The following is a 19,258-nucleotide window of genomic DNA, read 5'->3' as shown; positions in this document are numbered from 1 at the left end:
TGGCACCTGGTACATTGCAGCGCCTCGTCTTTTGCCTTTTGGTAGGCCATCATTGTAAATAAGAATATGTTCTTAACTGACTTGCCGAGATAAATAAATACAATTAAAATAAAATACATTTAGCCCTCTGGGGGCAATTATCATTTTTCATTTGTTTGTTCAGCACTTTACCATGTCCGTTGAATTCAATGCTGCCCACTGTTCCGTTTTACTGGACGCAAACATGCAGTTTATGCTAATACTCTGCAAGATCATGGCACGATTGACCAATAGAAGCTCACTATAGTTTCCAACTCCTACTGGATTGGCTGTTGATACCTAGCCTGTGTTAGCTTGCTAACAAACACTTGGCAAGCCACTCTGGGCGATGCTAGCATGGCTTAGCGATGCATTGCTGTATATGTATACCCCCTGTAACGTCTAAACCAAGCTGTTTCTAAAAACTCAGGTTTTAAAATGGTGCAGTTCACTTATTTTTAAAAGCAGAAATAAATGTAGGAGGAATAGAAAGCTGGGATCTTCCTCTTAACAGTGACCATCAAAGGTTCTTTCTTGGTGTTTCTCCCCTGATTATATGAAGAAATGTTGTGAAACGACTGCGCACAAGGGCATCAGGGGAAATTTGTAGGATTTGGGATGTCAGTTTGAATCCCACCATTTAGTATGATACAGTGCATTCGGAAAGATTTCAGACCCCTTGACTTTTTCCACATTTTATTACGTTACAACCTTATTCTAAAATGAATACAATTCTTTTCCCCTCATAAATCTACACCCAATACCACATAATGACAAAGTGAAAACAGGTTTTTAGAAATACCTTATTACATAAGTATTCAGACCCATTGCTATGAGACTCCGGTGCATCCTGTTACCATCGATCATCCTTGAGATATTTCTACAACTTCATTGGAGTCCACGTGTGGTACATTCAATTGATTGGACATGATTTGGAAAGGCACACAACTGTATATTAAAGGTCCCACAGTTGCCAGTGCATGTCAGAGCAAAAAAACAAACAAGCCATGAGGTCCAAGGAATTGTTCATAGAGCTCCAAGACAGGATTTTGTCTAGGCACAGATTTGGGGAAGGGTACCAAAAAATGTATGCAGCATTGATGGTCCCCAAGAACACAGTGGCCTCCATCATTCATGAATGGAACACGTTTGGAACCACTAAGACTCTTCCTAGAGCTGGCTGCCCAGCCAAACTGAGCTATTGGAGGAGAAGGGCCTTGGTCCGGGAAGGTGACCAAGAACCAGACGGTCACCCTGACAGAGCTCTAGAGTTCCTCTGTGTAGATGGGGGAACCTTCCAGAAGGACAACCATCTCTGCAGCACTCCACCAATCAGAACTTTATCGTAGAGTGGCCAGACGGAAGACACTCCTCCGTAAAAGTCACATGACAGCCCGATTAGATTTTGACAAAATGCATCTAAAGACTCTCAGACCACGAGAAAAAAGATTCTCTGGTCTAATGAAACCAAGACTGAACTCTTTGGATTGAATGCCAAGCGTCACGTCTGGAGGAAACCCGGCATCAACCCTACGGTGAATTATGGTGATGCAGCATCATGCTGTGGTGATGTTTTTCAGTGGCAGGGACTGGGAGACTAGTGAGGATCGAGGGAAAGATGATCAGAGAAAAGTACAGAGAGATCCTGTCAGGACCCGGTTACGAACCTGGGTCTCCGGAGTGAGAAACAGTCACTTAACCAACTGAGCCACGAATAGTCAGCAGAACCCAGAAGATGAGGCAGACACAGCAGTACTTAAGACGGTGTATTTAATAAAGTAAAAGGAGAAGTCCTTCAATACAAAAAATGGCAAATCCAAAAGGTGGTAGGAATAGCACAAAAAGCCTCTAGAGATACTCAAAAACAAAAACAGAATTCCACAAGAGCATCCACCGGAATCGACAAGAATACACAGAACACTAGGGCTGGGTGCTAACATACAAACACAGAGCACAGAACTGAGGGAAACTAAGGGTTTAAATACAATCAAGGGAAACGAGGCACAGGTGCAAATAATAATGGGGAACAAGGGAAAAAACATAAGGTCAAAAAGCACAATGGGGGCATCTAGTGACCAAAACCCGGAACAACCCTGGCCAAATCCTGACAGATCCTTGAAGAAAACCTTCTCCAGAGTGCTCAGGACCTCAGACTGGGGCGAAGGTACAACTTCCAACAGGACAACGACCCTAAGCACACAGCCAAGACAGCACAGGAGTGGCTTCGAGACAAGTCTCTAAATGTCATTGAGTGACCCAGCCAGACCCAGCCGGACATGAACCTGATCGAACATCTCTGGGGAGAACTGAAAATAGCTCTGTAGCGACGCTCCCCATCCAACCTGACAGAGCTTTAGAGGATCTGCACAGAAGAATGGGAGAAACTCCCCAAATACAGGTGTGCCAAGCTTGTAGCATCATACCCAAGAACACTCAAGACTGTAATCACTGCAAAGGTTCTTCAACAAAGTACTGAGTAAAGGGTCTGAATACTTATGTAAATGTAATATTTCCATAAAAAAGAAAAAAATCATTATAAATGAGCAAGAATGTCTAAAAACCTGTTTTTACTTTGTCATTATGGGGTGTTGTGTGTAGACTGATGAGGGGGGAAAACTATTAATCTATTTTAGAATAAGGCTTTAACTTCTTTAACAAAATGTGGAAAAAGGTCAAGGGGTCTGAATACTTTCTGAATGCACTGTATATGACCATTAAGGCCAGATCGTTCTTCAAGATGTTCAAACGTTCATAGGTGACCAGCAGGGTCAAATAATAATCACAGTGGTTATTGAAGACACAACAGGTCAGCACCTAAGGAGTAAATCTCAGTTGCCTTTTCATAGCCCAGCATTCAGAGTTTGAGAGGCCGATAGAGACAGAGGAGAAACAAAACAGCAGGATAAGGTAACATGTCTGGTGAACAGGTCAGGGTTCCATAGCTGCAGGCAGAACAGCAGAAACTGGAGCAGCAGCACAACCAGGTGGACTGTGGAGTCTTCAGGCCAGGTAATTCTGAGGCATGGGCGTTGGGCTCAGGTCCTCCGGGACGGGGAGGGGAGGAGAGAGCATACAGATAAGACAGGAGAATTACACCAGTCCCCCCACACATAGACTATTGCAGCATATACAGTACAAGTCAAAAGTTTGGACACACCTATTCATTCAATGGTGTTTCTATATTTGTACTATTTTGCACATTATGGAATAATAGTGAAGACATCAAAACTATGAAATAATACATATGGAATCATGCAGTAACCAAAAAAGTGATATATTTAAAAATAGATTTTAGATTCTTCATAGTAGCCACGCTTTGCCTTGATGACAACTTTGCACACTCTTGTCATTCTCTCAACCAGCTTCACCTGGAATGCTTTTCCAACAGTCTTGAAGGAGTTCCCACATATGCTGAGCACTTGTTGGCTGCTTTTCCTTCACTCTGCAGTCCAACTCATCCCAAACAATCTCAATTTGGTATTTTATTAGGATCCCCATTTGCTGTTGCAAAAGCAGCAGCTACTCTTCCTGGGGTCCACACAAAACAAGAAACATAACATAATACACAACATCAATAGAAAAGAACAGCTCAAGGACACAACTACATACATTTTTAAAGACACACATAGCTTACATATCAATGCATACACACAAACTATAGAGGTCAAATATGGGAGAGGCGTTGTGTCTTGAGGTGTTGCTTTATCGGATTTTTGGGTTGAGGTTGGGTGATTGTGGAGGCCAGGTCATCTGATGCAGCACTTCATCACTCTCCTTCTTGGTCAAATAGCCCTTACACAGCCTGGAGGTGTGTTGGGTCATTGTCCTGTTGAAAAACAAAAGATAGTCCCACTAAGTGCAAACGATTATTTGATTAGCAATCAACAAATGTACATGGCTTAAAGCATGCTTTTACAGTCTCAGTCAAAAATGACAGCTTAGGGTTGCAAAGGTAGTGAATCCGATGTTGAAGATGTAAAGAATATTTGCTGTTCTGTGGTGTGTAATGAGGACCAACCAGATGCTGCACTTGATACATTTATGAAATGACTTATTCCAGTTACTAATAAGCATAGGGTGACCCACAACAGACCCCGTGTCGGCCATCATTGTAAAGAAGAAGTTGTTCGTAATTGACTTGCCTAGTTAAATTATTTAAAGAAAAAAACGTTTTAAACACATCTCTGCAGCTTTTGACATTATTGATCATAATCTGCTGCTGGAAAAAGCGTAAGTGTTATGGCTTTACATCCCCTGCTATATTGTGAATCTAGAGTTACCTGTCTAACAGAACACAGAGGTTGTTCTTTAATGGAATCCTCTCCAACATAATCTAGGTCGAGTCAGGCATTCCCCAGAGCAGCTTTCTAGGCCCCTTGCTGTTTCTATCTTTACTAATGACTTGCCACTGGCGTTGAGTGAAGCCTGTGTGTCTCTGTATGCTGATGACTCAACACTATACACATCAGCTACCACAGCAAACCTTAAGAGCTGCAGTCAGTTTCAGAATTGGCGGAAAGAAATAAGTTAGTCCGAAATACATGAATTTCAAAAACTAAAGGAATTGTATTTGGGACCTAAAATTAAACACTAAACCACAACTAAATATTATAATGAATAATGTGGAAATGTAACAAGTTGAGGAGACTAAATTTATTGAATTTACCCTGTATTGTAAACTGTCATGGTCAAAACATATTGATACAACAATAACTAAGATGGGGAGAGGTCTGTCCATAGTAAAGCACTGCTCTGCCTTCTTAACAACGATCAACAAGGTAGGTCCTACAGGCCCTAGTTTTGTCGGAACCTGGACTACTGTCCAGTCGTGTGGTCAGGTGCCACAAAGAGGGACTTAGGAAAATTACAATTGGCCAAGAACTGGGCAGCACGGCTCACCCTTAAATGTACACGGAGAGCTAACAATTAATATGCATGTCAATCTCTCATGGCTCAAAGTAGATGAGAGATTTACTTAATCACTACTTGTGTTTGTGAGAAGTATTGAAATGTTGAATGCACCGAGCTGTCAGTTTAAACTACTAGCACAACTCAGACACCAATGCATACCCCACAAGACATGCCACCAGGTCTCTTCACAGCCCCTATGTCCAGAACAGACTATGGGAGGTGCACAGTACTACATAGAAACATGACGTGGCTACTATTCCACATCAAGTAACTCAAGCAAGCAGTAAAATATATATATATAAAAACACAACATTCACTATAGACACACACATGGATTTTGTGTTGTAGATATGTGGTATAGTAGTGTCCTGAGGGCAAACAAGTTTGTGGTGAAATCTGTTTTGTAATGTAACGTTTTTAATATATAGAACTGCCTTTATTTCACTGGAACCCAGGAAAAGTAGCTGCTGCCTTGACAGCAGGGAAAAGGGATCCATAACACAAATGTTTGTAAATGTCAAGGAACATGTCATTTAGTCAGGTGCCTTTTAGGTACTTCAGATTATCACAAATCTCAGGCCCTCCGTGTGGCTTTATCACGTGTGAAATAAACTTAACAATAAAAACATTACCCTAAATAAGCCATCAACTTAGTGAAAACCATTACCTTAAATTTTAATAAATGTCAGTATTTCATGGTTGTAAATGTTGGTGGCAGTTGTGTAAAGAAAAATGGATGAGTGGCAGAATTATTGAAAATTCCATTGTTGATCAAACACATTTAACTAGGCAATTTTCCCCTTCAACCACCTGGCCCATCCACTAGAAACCCATGTATTATATGGACGTATAAATATTGTCAGTGAAAGTATAATTTACCAAAGTTTGACTGTCTTTCAGAACACGTCAGTAATTTTGGTAAATTACCAGGTAGCTTTGCAACCATGACAGCTCCAATAAGCCCTTTATGGTGAACGAGAGGCATTAGGATTACTATTGTGATTTCACTTAGTTTGCTGGTAGGAGAACTATTGGGCATTAGCAACTGAAACAAATTGAGTCAAGATGTGTTCGTAAGAGGTGAACTTCATCACTAGAGAATTTTTTTTTACCTTTAACTAGGGAAGTCAGTTAAGAACAAATTCTTATTTTCAATGGCCTAGGAACAGTGGGTTAACTGCCTTGTTCAGGGGCAGAAGACAGATTTGTAGCTTATCAGCTCAGATATTCGATCTTCCAACCTTTCAGTTACTAGTCCAACACTAACCACTAGGATATGCTACAGCCCCATGCGGCATACAGATTTCCCTCAAGGCTTTCTAATAACCTTTTGAGATGCAGAATGAAGGTCTACATTGACTGTAGTAACCCATTTCATTTTTATGGGTCGAGTTGACAGTTGGACCCTTAGACACCATGTGAATTGTCACATTCCTTGTAACAGTGCCCTCTGTGGTGAGAGGTAACATGAACTTCTACTACAGGTCAACACTTAGAAAACATCAAACTTTAGTGATCTTTATTGTTTTACAAGATGCCTTGTCTCAAATACAGTAGTGTTGTCAACAAAAACAGTGTCACAGCAGCGTTACACTGCACCAGTTTAACACTCCCCTCCCTATAAATGCAAAGCCAGTAGGATCTATCAGAGAAGCCAGGAGTCCTGGTCTGAGGCTGGAGGCCGTAGCCTGGGGATGAAAGTGGTTTAGCTCTGGCCTCCCAGGGTGTGCTTGTCAAACAGGTACTCTGCCATCTTGTTTTTGACAGCATCCATCTTGGTGAGGTTGGTGATGTGGTCACCAAGCTTCTTAATGGCCTCCACCTGCTCATTCAGGTAATGAGTCTCCAGGAAGTGACACAGCTGAAGAGGGAAAACACAGGTCAGACAAGAGAATGAATACAGACCATTGTAGATACAGTAACACACAAGAGCCTGGTGGTAATGGCATAAGGGCAGATAAGGAGGTGTTTGCAGCTGACTAACTCCTGCATGAGCTGCATTGTGTATAGTGGCATTCATGAGTCTGAACTATTGTGTGTGTTTGTATGTGAAGAGGCAGGTCACAATCATGTGTCATTAGTTAGCAGAGCGACAACAACCTGATCATCTCCTGGGACAGTACCTGTATTCGATGTGATGATATTACTTACATGGGGGTCAACCTTGTCAGAGGCAATCTTGTGCAGGTCCAGCAGGGCCTGGTTCACATTCTTCTCCAGCTGCAGAGCACACTGCATGGCCTCCAGCCCATTGCCCCACTCATCACGTTCTGGCTTCTACACAGGACAGAGAGAACACAGGAGGGTTAGGGACTACTAGCAGATGTTTCTATACATAATCAAAAGTCAGTTATACTTATTTCTGACAAACAAGAAAATGCAGAAAGATCAAGATTTAGTCATTTTAACAGTCATTATGAACCACATAAGCTGGAGTTTAAGCACATCATGGGTCCGGTGTGGCTCAGTCGATAGAGAATGGCACTTGCAACAACGGTTTCCTGAACCCCAGCTCAGAACACACAACTCGGCGATCCTACTCACGGATGGGCTATTACAGCAGACGACATTAATACAGGTAATGGGTGGAGAACAGGAGGGCTTCTTAAAGAAAAACTAACAGGTCTGTGAGAGCCGGAATTCTTACTGGTTGGTGGGTGATCAAATACTTATGTCATGCAATAAAATGCTAATTAATTACCAATGTGATTTCTGGATTTTTGTTTTAGATTCCACCTCACAGTTGAAGTGTATCTATGATAAAAATGAGAGACCTCTACATGCTTTGCAAGTAGGAAAACCTGCAAAATCAGTGTGTCAAACACTTGTTCTCCCCACTGTATATGGAACACAAGTGGTATATACATTGCCTGGAACAGCGAGTTAAGTTCACTGCACAGTCCTCAAACCAATAGAGAATCTTTGGGACGAGATGGAACGGGCTGTTGACAGCATGACGACGTAGCCGTAATACCTGCAGCAACTGCCTGATTTCAGCATGGACCAACATCCCTGTGGAATGTTTGACACCTTGTAGAATGTCCCAAAAATAATGCAGGCTGTTCTGAAGGCAAACAGGGGTCTGAGTAGATGGGTTTAACCACTTATTTTGCACTCACTAGTCTATACCCCCACACACAGTGGGGCAAAAAGGTATTTAGTCAGCCACCAATTGTGCAAGTTGTCCCACAAACAGACGAGGCCTGTAATTTTCACCACAGGTACACTTCAACTATGACAGACAAAATGAGAAAAAAAATCCAGAAAATCACATTGTAAAATTTAATGAATTTATTTGCGAATGGTGGAAAATAAGTATTTGGTCACCTACAAACAAGCAAGATGTTTGGCTCTCACAGACCTGTAACTTCTTGAAGAGGCTCCTCTGTCCTCCACTTGTTACCTGTATTAATGGCACCTGTCCACAACCTCAAACAGTCACACTCCAAACTCCACTATGGCCAAGACCAAGGAGCTGTCAAAGGACACCAGAAACCAAATTGTAGACCTGCACCAGGCTGGGAAGACAATCTGCAATAGGTAAGCAGCTTAGTTTGAAGAAATCAACTGTGGGAGCAATTATTAGGAAATGGAAGACATACAAGACCACTGATAATCTCCCTCGATCTGGGGCTCTACGCAAGATCTCGCCCCGTGGGGTCAAAACGATAACAAGAACGGTGAGCAACAATCCCAGAACCACACGGGGGAAATAGTGAATGACCGGCAGAGAGCTGGGACCAAAGTAACAAAGTCTACCATCAGTAAAACTACGCCGCCAGGGACTCAAATCCTGCAGTGCCAGACGTGTCTCCCAGCTTAAGCCAGTACATGTCCAAACCCATCTGAAGTTTGCTAGAGAGCATTTGGATGATCCAGAAGAAGATTGGGAGAATGTCATATGGTCAGATGAAACCAAAATAGAACTTCTTGGTAAAAATTCAACTCGCGTGTTCAGAGGACAAAGAATGCTGAGTTACATCCAAAGAACATCATACCTACTGTGAAGCATGGGGGTGGAAACATCATGCTTCCGGGCTGTTTTCCTGCAAAGAGACCAGGACAACTGATCCGTGTAAAGGAAAGAATGAGGCCATGTATCATGAGATTGAGTGAAAACCTCCAATCAGCAAGGGCATTGAAGATGAAACGTGGCTGGGTCTTTCAGCATGGCAATGATCCCAAACACACCGCCGGGGCAACAAAGGAGTGGCTTCGTAAGAAGCATTTCAAGGTCCTGGAGTGGCCTAGCAAGTCTCAAGATCGCAACCCCATAGAAAATCTTTGGAGGGAGTTGAAAGTCCGTGTTGCCCTGCAACAGCCCCAAATCACTGCTCTCGAGGAGATCTGCATGTAGGAATGGCCCAAAATACCAGCAACAGTGTGTGAAACCTTGTGAACACTTACAGAAAACATTTGACCTCTGTCATAACCAACAAAGGGTATATAACAAAGTATAGAGAAGGTTTTGGTCAATAAACAAAACCTTATTTTCCACGATAATTTGCAAATAAATTCATTAACAATCCTACAATGTGATTTTCTGGATTTCTCTCTTCTCATTTTGTCTGTCATAGTTGAAGTGGACCCATGACGAAAATTACATGCCGCTCATCTTTTAGTGGGAGGACTTGCACAATTGGTGGCTGACTAAATACTTTTGCCCCATTGTAAGCCCACACACATATTGACACCAGTGACATATACTGATCGCCGAGTCACTTTTAACCCTTACCTACTGCATTATATCTCTACCTCGTACCCCTGCACATGGTCTCAGTACTTGAGAAATATTTGCTAAATGGAAATGTTAAAGAATAATAAGGCTTTATTCTTTGTTAACATTTCCATTTAGCAAATATTTCTCTTTAACTCTCCATTGTTGGGAATGAGCTAGTAAGTACACGTCACCGTAAAGTCTACACCTGTTGTAGTCAGTGCACGTGACCAATACAATTTGACTTGAAATTGGCCAGTGATCATATATTAACACTGGGAGAGTTTGGATAGAGTAGATAGAGTTACACCCCTCGTGCTCTTTCAGTTCAGTGGTTATGAAGGAAAGGAGGCAGTGTGTTCAGGCCTAAGCAGTCAGGACATTATCTCCTCTGGTCACCTTGCTCTAATACCAGGGCAGCCACACAGGGCCTGCCTTAACATGAACTCAGTATTAACATGAATGACTTACTCATCCAAAACAACTTGAAGTTCAGTGTTAGAAAACATGTCCCTAGATTGACTATAAAGAGTTCTTTAGACTTCTTGCCATAGATTAGAAATCAACCACCTGGTTCCAGGTAAAACCGTTTCAACTGAGACAAGAACCACTTCAACCACAGAACCCTTCTCCACGAAGAAATGTACGTTCTTTTTTTATCAGTATACAATGTAAATGTGTTTCTCGACGCTCAGGCGCTCGCCTTGATGTCCTGGAGTAAAATGCGTCCACCTCTCTTGTTCTGGAAGGAGAGTAGCTTGTCGGCGTGCTCCCGCTCCTCGTCGCTGTTCTCCTTGAAGAAATGCGCGAAACCACGCAGAGCCACATCGTCACGGGAGAAATAGAAAGCCTGGGTGGATAAACAAGTGTTTAGAAACACATGTCAAATATAACTCATTCTATTATTGAGGGATCTAAGCATGATTGACACAGCAATATGATCCGGAAAATCATTAACCTACTTGGTAACCTACCAATTAAAACCTGTCAATGAGATGATATATTTATGAGCTTTATTTGAATGATACGTCGACCTCAAAGCTGTTGCCAAGGCGTACAGAAAAATATTTAGGCTCAGGCATAATACTAGGTAAAGCAACAAACTGTCCCTTTTGGTAGCCAATTACAGTCTCCTTACCATTGAAGTGTAAGTATAAGAGGCAAACATCTCCATGTTGATCATCCGGTTGATTGCAACTTCGCAATCGTGGTGATAGTTCTGGCGGACCTGAGACTCCATTTTCATTTTATATCAAAATTAACCGTACAAATATTTTACTAAAACAGTTCAAGTAATTATTACGTTATCAAACAGGAATGTTATATTGCGCGGGAGGCGGGCAGAAGAGTTCCGTTCAATCACTGTTGAAGCAAGAAGTTCTTCATACGTCTTCCCTGAGTTGTGAACTGGAAGGAGCCTTGTTCGCTCTATTTATTGTTCCAAGCGGACCGCGTCAGTGAAATCGACCTTCTTCTTCGATGAGATTTAACGGCAGGTTGGTCCAATAAATGTTGCATTACCGCCAACTACTAGACTGGAGTATAACTCTCTTATACTTTGCTTATTTAAAAAAAATCAACAACCACACCAACAAAAAATACAATAAATGCCCTACCATCTAACACTACACTCGCAAAAAAATATAGAATAAATACCATACTCCACTATTTACATCTATTTAGTCGTACTTCAGGCCAACAGCATGAAAGGATGGGACACCACCACTGAACACACCCTGTAACTCAAAATAAATAAAATCTAATTTTATTCGTCACATGCGCCAAATACAACAGTAGACCTTTCAGTGAAATGCGTACTTACGAGCACCTAACCAACAGTGCAGTTAAAAAAATACAGATAAGAATAAGAGATAAAACTCTTCTGATGTCAAGTCTCGCACACCCAAATACCTCTCTGCAGCTGCCACCACAACCTCTACTTCCTGTGACTTTACTTCCATCCCTGCAGTACAGTTGATAACCATTACTATAAATGCCCACAATTTCCAATCTTACTGAAATATATATCACTTGTTGGTTTATCCCTCTGTACTGGTACAGATCTACTACTCACACCCCTCCTCTTGGGATCTCCCCCCCTTGACCCATCTTCCTCTACTTCTTAACTGCCTCAGCATATGACATCTTCTGCACTGATGTTACTCTAACCCTGGAAACCTCAACCATGACCAACCATCTTTATGCAGTGACATAATCCTCTCCTGTCAACTTTAAAATGGTGGTGTGGTTAAAAAACAAGTGGGTGGGAGTAGATAAGCAGTCTTCAGTATGCACGATTGGCTAGCCTACAGGAAACGCTTAATACGTTTGTTAATTGAAAACTTGCTGCCCTGAAAGAACTGAAAATATTCAATATTTATTTCTCATCACATCAATCGTGTTGGAAATATGCATATTTCCCAGTTGTTACATGGTAGGGTAGCCCAGTTCATAAAAGAAAAGATTGGTGTTTTTCCGGTGAACCAAGGACAGTAAAATCTAAACCCATCACAGAGTATTCAGTACAGGGTTCAATGTTGTAAAGATTATCACCCAGGTCTCTGATTCCTGCAATCCGACTTAAAATCTCAGAACGACCTACCATGTGAATTACTCTGCCTCGATGAACTAGAGTACAGCTGTCCAAAGATTGTCAGTTGGAAGTATTTGCAACATGTGAAGGAATCCCAGTCCACATTTGCAAATTAAAATGCATCATTTTGTTTCTGTACAATTCCCATTTGGATTCAAAGAGGGACTTAGGAAAATTACAACTGGCCAAGAAATGGGCAGCAAGGCTCAACCTTAAATGTACACAGAGAGCTAACATTGTACATGTCAATCTCTCATGGCTCAAAGTAGAGAGATTTACTTCATCACGACTTGTATTTGTGAGAATTATTGACATATTGAATGCACCGAGCTGTCAGTTTAAACTACTAGCACACAACTCCGACACCAATGCATAGCCCACAAGACATGCTACCAGGTCTCTTCACAGTCCCTATGTCCAGAACAGACTACGGGAGGTGCACAGTACTACAGAGACATGACATGGCTACTATTCCACATCAAGTAAGTCATGCAAACAGTAAATTAGATTTAAAAATAGTTAGATACAACTTACTGGACAGCGGGGCGTGAGAAAAGACACATGCACTATAGACACGCACATGTATTTTGTGTTGTCGACATGTGGTAGAGTAGTGGCCTGAGGGCAAACACGTGTGGCGACCTCCGGTTTGTAATGTATAGAACTGCCTTTATTTCGCTGGACCCCAGGAAGAGTAGCTGCTGCCTTGACAGCAGGTAATTGGGATCCATAGCACAAATGTTTTTAAACGTCAAGGAGCATGTCATTTAGTCAGGTGCCTTCTAGTGGCCTTTTTGGGTACTTCAGAATCCCACAAATCTCAGGCCCTCCGTGTAGCTTTATCACAAGTAAAATATACTTTAAAATAGAAAGACAAAAAAAAAAAAAATAGTACCCTAAATATAAACCATCAATTTAGTGAAAACAATCACCTTTAAAAAAAAAAAATGTACTCAATTATTTTACCATGTCAGTATTTCATTGGTTGTGAATGTGGGTGGCAGTTGTGTTCAGAAAAATGGATGAGTTGGAGAATTATTGCAAGTGCCATTGTTGATCAAACACAGGCGATTTTCCCCCTTCAACCACCTGGTCTATCCACTAGAAACCCATGTACTATATGGACACATGAAAAATATATTTTCAGTAGTTTACCAGTAGCTTTGCAACCATATGACAGCTTCAATAAGCCCCTTATGGTGAACCAGAGGCTTTAGGATTATTATTTCTATTATTCAGTTAGTTTGCTGGTAGGAGAACTATTGGGCATCACCAACTGAAACAAAATGAGTACAGAATTATTTTGTTAGTAAGAGCTGAACTTCCCATCACTAGATGAATGCAGCATATGGATTTACCTTGAGGCTCTAATAACCTTGAGATGCACAGAGTTCAGGTCTACATTGACTGTAGTTACCCATTTCACTTTTATGGGTAGAGTTGACAGTTGGGCCTGTAATTGACATGTGGTCTCAACTCTCACCGGAGGGCAAGAAATGTAATGTCCTTTATAATACATGTTGAACTTTCCCTATTGTTATGACCCTCAGTCACTAGTAGATCTACAATTGCCAGCATTTATTATTGGTATGAAGATACTCAGTAAAAGGGCAAAGCACCTCAATAGACTGATACAAAATCCATTACTACAGGTCAACACCTACAAAAACATCAAACTTTAGGGATTGTTTTAATTGTTTTACAAGATGCCTTGCCTCCCAAATACAGTAGTGTTGTCAACATAAACACCTCAATGTTATAGCTGTGTTGAACTGCACCAGTTTAACACTCCCCCCTATAAATGCAAAGCCAGGAGGATCTATCAGAGTAGCCAGGAGTCCTGGTCTGAGGCTGGAGGCCGTAGCCTGGGGATGGGAGTGGTTTAGCTCTGGCCTCCCAGGGTGTGCTTGTCAAACAGGTACTCTGCCATCTTGTTGTTGACAGCATCCATCTTGGTGAGGTTGGTGATGTGGTCACCCAGCTTCTTAATGGCCTCCACCTGCTCATTCAGGTAATGGGTCTCCAGGAAGTCACACAGCTAAAGAGAGAAAGCACAGGTCAGACAAGAGAATGACTACAGAGTATTGTAGATACAGTAACACAGGAGCCTGGTGGTAAATGGCATAAGGACAGAGGTGTTTACAGCTGTCTAACTCCTGCACGAGCAGCATCGCGTGTGTAAAGTAGCATTCATGCGTCTGAAGAGGCAGGTCACACAAGCCTGTGTAATTAGTTAGCAGAGGTACAACAACCTGATCATCTCCTGGGACAGTACCTGCATTCTATGTGATGATATTACTTACATGGGGGTCAACCTTGTCAGAGGCAATCTTGTGCAGGTCCAGCAGGGCCTGGTTCACATTCTTCTCCAACTGCAGAGCACACTGCATGGCCTCCAGCCCATTGCCCCACTCATCACGTTCTGGTTTCTACACAGGACAGTGAACACAGAAGGGTTAGGTACTACTAGCAGATGTTTCTATACATAATTCAAAGTCAACAGTTAAATCAGTATATCTGACAAGCTGGAACCAATGCAGAAAGATAAAGATTGTCATTTTAACAGTCACTATGAACAACCACATAAGCTGGAGTTTATGAAGCACATCAAGGGTCCAGTGTGGCTCAATCAATAGAGAATGGCACTTGCAACGCCAAAGGTTTCCAGAACCCCAGCTCAGAACACACAACTCGGCGATCCTACTCACGGATGGGCTATTACAGTAGACGACCACACCGGGTTCCACTCCTATCTAGAGGTCGAACGATTAATCGGAATGGCCGAGTTTCAAGATGTCATAGCAATCAGTAAATCGGCATTTTCCGACACCGATCACGGCCGATTACATTGCACTCCACAAGGAGACTGCGTGGCAGGCAGACTACCTGTTATGCGAGTGTAGTAAGGAGCCACGGTAAGGTGCTAGCTAGCATTAAACCGATCTTAACATAATCACTAGTTATCATCAACCATGTGTAGTTATTACTAGATTATCTAGCTTGTCCTGCGTTGCATATAATCAACGTGGTGCCTTTTAACGTCTTATGGCTGGGGGCAGTATTGAGTAGCTTGGATGATTAAGGTTCCCGGAGTAAACTGCCTGCTACTCAGGCCCAGTTGCTAATATATACATATTATTAGTAGATTTGGGTAGGAAACACTGAAGTTTCTAAAACTGTTTGAATGACGTCTGAGTATAACAGGACTCTGATGGCAGGCAAAAAACAGAAAAATCCAATCAGGAAGTAGGAAGTCTAAGGTTTGTAGTTTTTCAGCTCATAGCCTATCAAATATACAGTGTCTACGGGGTCATAATGCACGTCTTAAGGCTTCCACTAGATGTCAACAGTCTTCAGAACCTTGTTTGATGCTTCTACTGTGAAGGAGGGGGAATGGGAGCTGAATGAGTCAGGTCTGCCAGAGTGGCATGAGCTGGTCACGCGCGTTCACGTGAGAGTTAGCTTGCGTTCCATTGCATTTCTGAAGACAAAGGAATTCTCTGGTTGGAACATTATTCAAGATTTATGATAAAAACATCCTAAAGATTGATTCTTTAGATCGTTTGACATGTTTCTACGGGCTGTAACGGAACTTTTGACTTTGTCTGCTCGCGCCTCATGAATTTGGATTACTGGGCTAAACGCAAACAAAACGGAGGTATTTGGACATAAATGGACTTTATTGAACAAAGCAAACATTTGTGGAACTGGGATTCCATTCTGATGAAGAGCAAAGGTAAGTGAATATTTATAATGCTATTTCTGACTTTGTTGACTGCACAAAATGGCGGATATCTGTATGGCTCGTTTTGTTTCAGAGCGCTGAATTCCGATTGCATGGTGTGATTTTTCGGTAAAGCTTTTTTGAAATCTGACACAGCGGTTGCATTAAGGAGAAGTTAATCTAAAGTTCCATGCATAGCAGTTGTATCATTTATCAATATGTATTATGAGCATTTCTGGAAATTGATGTGGCTCTGCAAAAAAAAAAAAAAAAATAAAATAATAATAAAAAAAAAAAAAAAAAAAATCGCTGGATGTTTTGGAAGCAAAACATTACTTATCGTAACGCGCCAATGTAAACTGAGATTGTTGGCTATAAATATGAACTTTAACTAACAAAACATGTATTGTGTAACATGAAGTTCTATGAGTGTCATCCGATGAAGATCAAACGTTAGTGATTCATTTCTCGATTTCTGCTTTTTGTGACTGCTCTTTGGCTGGAACAATTTTGTTTCTCTGAGACTAGGTACAGACCTAACAATTGTTAGGTGTGCTTTCGCTGTAAAGCATTTTTGAAATCAGACACTGGTGTTAATACGTTTCTTTAAAATGGTGTAAAACACTTGTATGTTTGAGGAATTTTAATTATGAGATGTTTTGAATTTGGCGCCCTGCACAATCACTGGCTGTTGTCATATCGATCCCGTTAACGGGATCAAAGCCATAAGTTAATTAATCATTGAATCATAGCCTACTTCACCAAATTGGTGATTTAACAAACGCAGCAATGTGTACCTAACCATAAACATCACCTTAACAATCAATACACAAGTATATATTTTTAAACCTGCATATTAGCTACAATTGCCTGCAAACAGGAATTTCATTCAACTAGGGAAATTGTGTCACTTCTTTTGTTCTGTGCAACAGAGTCAGGGTACATGCAGCAGTGTGGGCCGCCTGGCTCGTTGCGAACTGTGTGAAGACTATTTGTTCCTAACAAAGCCAGCCAACTTTGCCAAACGGGGGACGATTTAACAAAAGAGCATTTGCGAAGAAAACACAATCATTGCACAAATGAACCTAACCATAAACAATGCCTTTCTTAAAATTAATACACAGAAGTTTTTTAGTTAAAATAAATGCATGTTAGCAGGCAATATTAAACTAGGGAAAGTGTGTCAGTTCTCTTGCGTTGATTGCACGCAGAGTCAGGGTACATGCTACAATTTGGGCTGACTCATTGCTAACTAATTTTACATAATTATGACATAACATTGAAGGTTGTGCAATGTAACAGGAATATTTAGACTTATGGATGCCACCCGTTAAGTAAAATACGGAATGGTTCCGTATTTAACTGAAAGAATAAACGTTTTGTTTTCGAAATGTTAAACCATATTAATGACCTAAGGCTCATTTCTGTGTTACTATGTTAAAATAAAGTCTATGATTTGATATTTGATAGAGCAGTCTGACCGAGCGGTGGTAAGGCAGCAGCTGGCTCGTAAGCATTCATTCAAACAGCACTTTTATTATATTAAGTTCAAATTAAAGTGTTCATTCAGTATTGTTTTAAGTGTCATTATAAATAGGCCGATTAATCGGTATCGGCGTTGAAAAATGATAGTCAGTCGACCTCTACGCCAATCAGATAAAAACAAGTGGCTCCCACGGGCATTTAAATGGAAAACATTGCCTGGAACAGCGAGTTAAGTTCACTGCACAGTCCCCAGACCTCAAACCAATAGAGAATCTTTGGGACGAGATGGAACGGGCTGTTCACAGCAAGACTACATTGCCGTAATATATACAGCAACTGCCTGATTTCAGCGTGTCAGCATAGACCAAAATCCCTGTGGAACGTTTCAGACACCTTGTAGAATGTCCCCCAAAAAATGCAGACTGTTCTGGAGGCAAACAGGGGTCTGAGAAGAAGAGTTTAACCACTTATTTTGCACTCCCTAGTCTACAAAAAGGCTCTAGATTGACTATAAAGGGTTCTTTAGACTTCTTGCCATAGATTATAGATCAGCCACTTGGTTCAAGGTAGAACCTTTCTGAGACCAGAACCATTTCAACCAGAGAACCCTCTACGAAGAGGTTTACGTTCTTCTTGATGCGCAGTATACAAGGTGTGGGTTTTACGACGCTCAGGCGCTCACCGTGACGTCCTGGAGTAAAATGCGTCCACCTCTCTTGTTCTGGAAGGAGAGTAGCTTGTCCGCGTGCTCCCGCTCCTCGTCGCTGTTCTCCTTGAAGAAATGCGCGTAGCCAGGCAGAGCCACATCGTCACGGGAGAAATAGAAAGCCTGGGTGGATAAACAAAACAGTGTTTAGAAACACATGTCAAACAGGACGCATTCTATTACTGATGGACCTAAGCATGATTGTCACAGCAATATGAGATGGAAAATCATTAGCCTACTTGGTAACCTGCCAATTAACCTGTCAAGGAGCTCTGTCCAAGGATATATTTAGGAGCTTTATTTGAATGACACGTCTACCTCAAAGCTGTTAGTTGCCTAGGCGTACAGAAAAATATTTAGGCTCAGGCATAATAATACAAGGTAAAGCAACAAACTGTTCCTCTTGGTAACCAATTACAGTCCCCTTACCATTGAAGTGTAAGTATAGGAGGCAAACATCTCCATGTTGATCATCCGGTTGATTGCGACTTCGCAATCGTGGTGATAGTTCTGGCGGACCTGAGACTCCATTTTCATATTATATCAAAATTAACGGTACAAATATAGAGATGCTTAGACTATTTTACGAAGACAGTTCAAGTAATTATTACGTTATCAATCCGGAATATTATATGGCGCGGGCAGAAGAGTTCCGTTCAATCACTGTTGAAGCAAGAAGTTCTTCATGCGTCTTCCCAGAGTTGTGAACTGGAAGGAGCCTTGTTCGCTCTATTTATTGTTCCAAGCGGCCGTGTCAGTGAAATCGACCCTCTTCTTCGATGAGATTTAACGGCAGGTTGGCATCCAATACATGGTGATTTACCTCCACCTACTAGACTGGAGTATAACTCCCTTATACTTTGCTTATTAAAAAAAAAAAATCAACAACCACACCAACAAAAAATACAACATAACCTACCATCTAACACTACACTCACAAAAAAATATATAATAAATACCATACCCCACTATTTACATCTATTTCGTCATACTTCATGCCAACAGCATGAAAGGATGGAACACCACCACTTAAACACACCCTGTAACTCAAAATAAAATAAAATTCTATTTGTCACATGCGCCAAATACAACAGCTGTAGACCT

General features: G+C 41.4%; 2 protein-coding genes across 2 annotated transcripts; both read right to left on the bottom strand.

Annotated features, from left to right (window-relative positions):
* Window positions 1-6,433: 6,433 nt before the first annotated feature.
* On the bottom strand, window positions 6,434-11,086 carry LOC135555941 (ferritin, middle subunit-like). Its single transcript, XM_064988758.1, has 4 exons — window positions 10,785-11,086; window positions 10,350-10,496; window positions 7,081-7,206; window positions 6,434-6,790 (listed from the first exon to the last, which is right to left on the bottom strand). The coding sequence occupies exons 1-4, from the start codon at window positions 10,890-10,892 to the stop codon at window positions 6,635-6,637; spliced, it is 537 nt and encodes a 178-aa protein (XP_064844830.1). The 5' UTR covers window positions 10,893-11,086; the 3' UTR covers window positions 6,434-6,634.
* Window positions 11,087-13,910: 2,824 nt separating this feature from the next.
* On the bottom strand, window positions 13,911-18,908 carry LOC135555942 (ferritin, middle subunit-like). Its single transcript, XM_064988759.1, has 4 exons — window positions 18,584-18,908; window positions 18,131-18,277; window positions 14,543-14,668; window positions 13,911-14,277 (listed from the first exon to the last, which is right to left on the bottom strand). The coding sequence occupies exons 1-4, from the start codon at window positions 18,689-18,691 to the stop codon at window positions 14,122-14,124; spliced, it is 537 nt and encodes a 178-aa protein (XP_064844831.1). The 5' UTR covers window positions 18,692-18,908; the 3' UTR covers window positions 13,911-14,121.
* Window positions 18,909-19,258: the final 350 nt, after the last annotated feature.

This window comes from Oncorhynchus masou, chromosome 15 (genome assembly GCF_036934945.1).
Source record: "Oncorhynchus masou masou isolate Uvic2021 chromosome 15, UVic_Omas_1.1, whole genome shotgun sequence".
In the NCBI taxonomy this organism is placed as follows: Eukaryota; Metazoa; Chordata; class Actinopteri; order Salmoniformes; family Salmonidae; genus Oncorhynchus; species Oncorhynchus masou.
This window is presented reverse-complemented; position numbering and strand designations above follow the sequence as displayed.

Coding starts and splice junctions, on each gene's coding strand:
- LOC135555941 (XM_064988758.1), bottom strand. CDS start 10,892: ATGAAAATGGAGTCTCAGGTCCGCCAGAACTATCACCACGATTGCGAA. Junction 7,207..10,349: donor TTTTACTCCAGGACATCAAG/GCGAGCGCCTGA, acceptor TGTCCTGTGTAG/AAGCCAGAACGTGATGAGTG. Junction 6,791..7,080: donor CTGACAAGGTTGACCCCCAT/GTAAGTAATATC, acceptor TTCCCTCTTCAG/CTGTGTCACTTCCTGGAGAC.
- LOC135555942 (XM_064988759.1), bottom strand. CDS start 18,691: ATGAAAATGGAGTCTCAGGTCCGCCAGAACTATCACCACGATTGCGAA. Junction 18,278..18,583: donor CCTATACTTACACTTCAATG/GTAAGGGGACTG, acceptor TTATCCACCCAG/GCTTTCTATTTCTCCCGTGA. Junction 14,278..14,542: donor CTGACAAGGTTGACCCCCAT/GTAAGTAATATC, acceptor TTCTCTCTTTAG/CTGTGTGACTTCCTGGAGAC.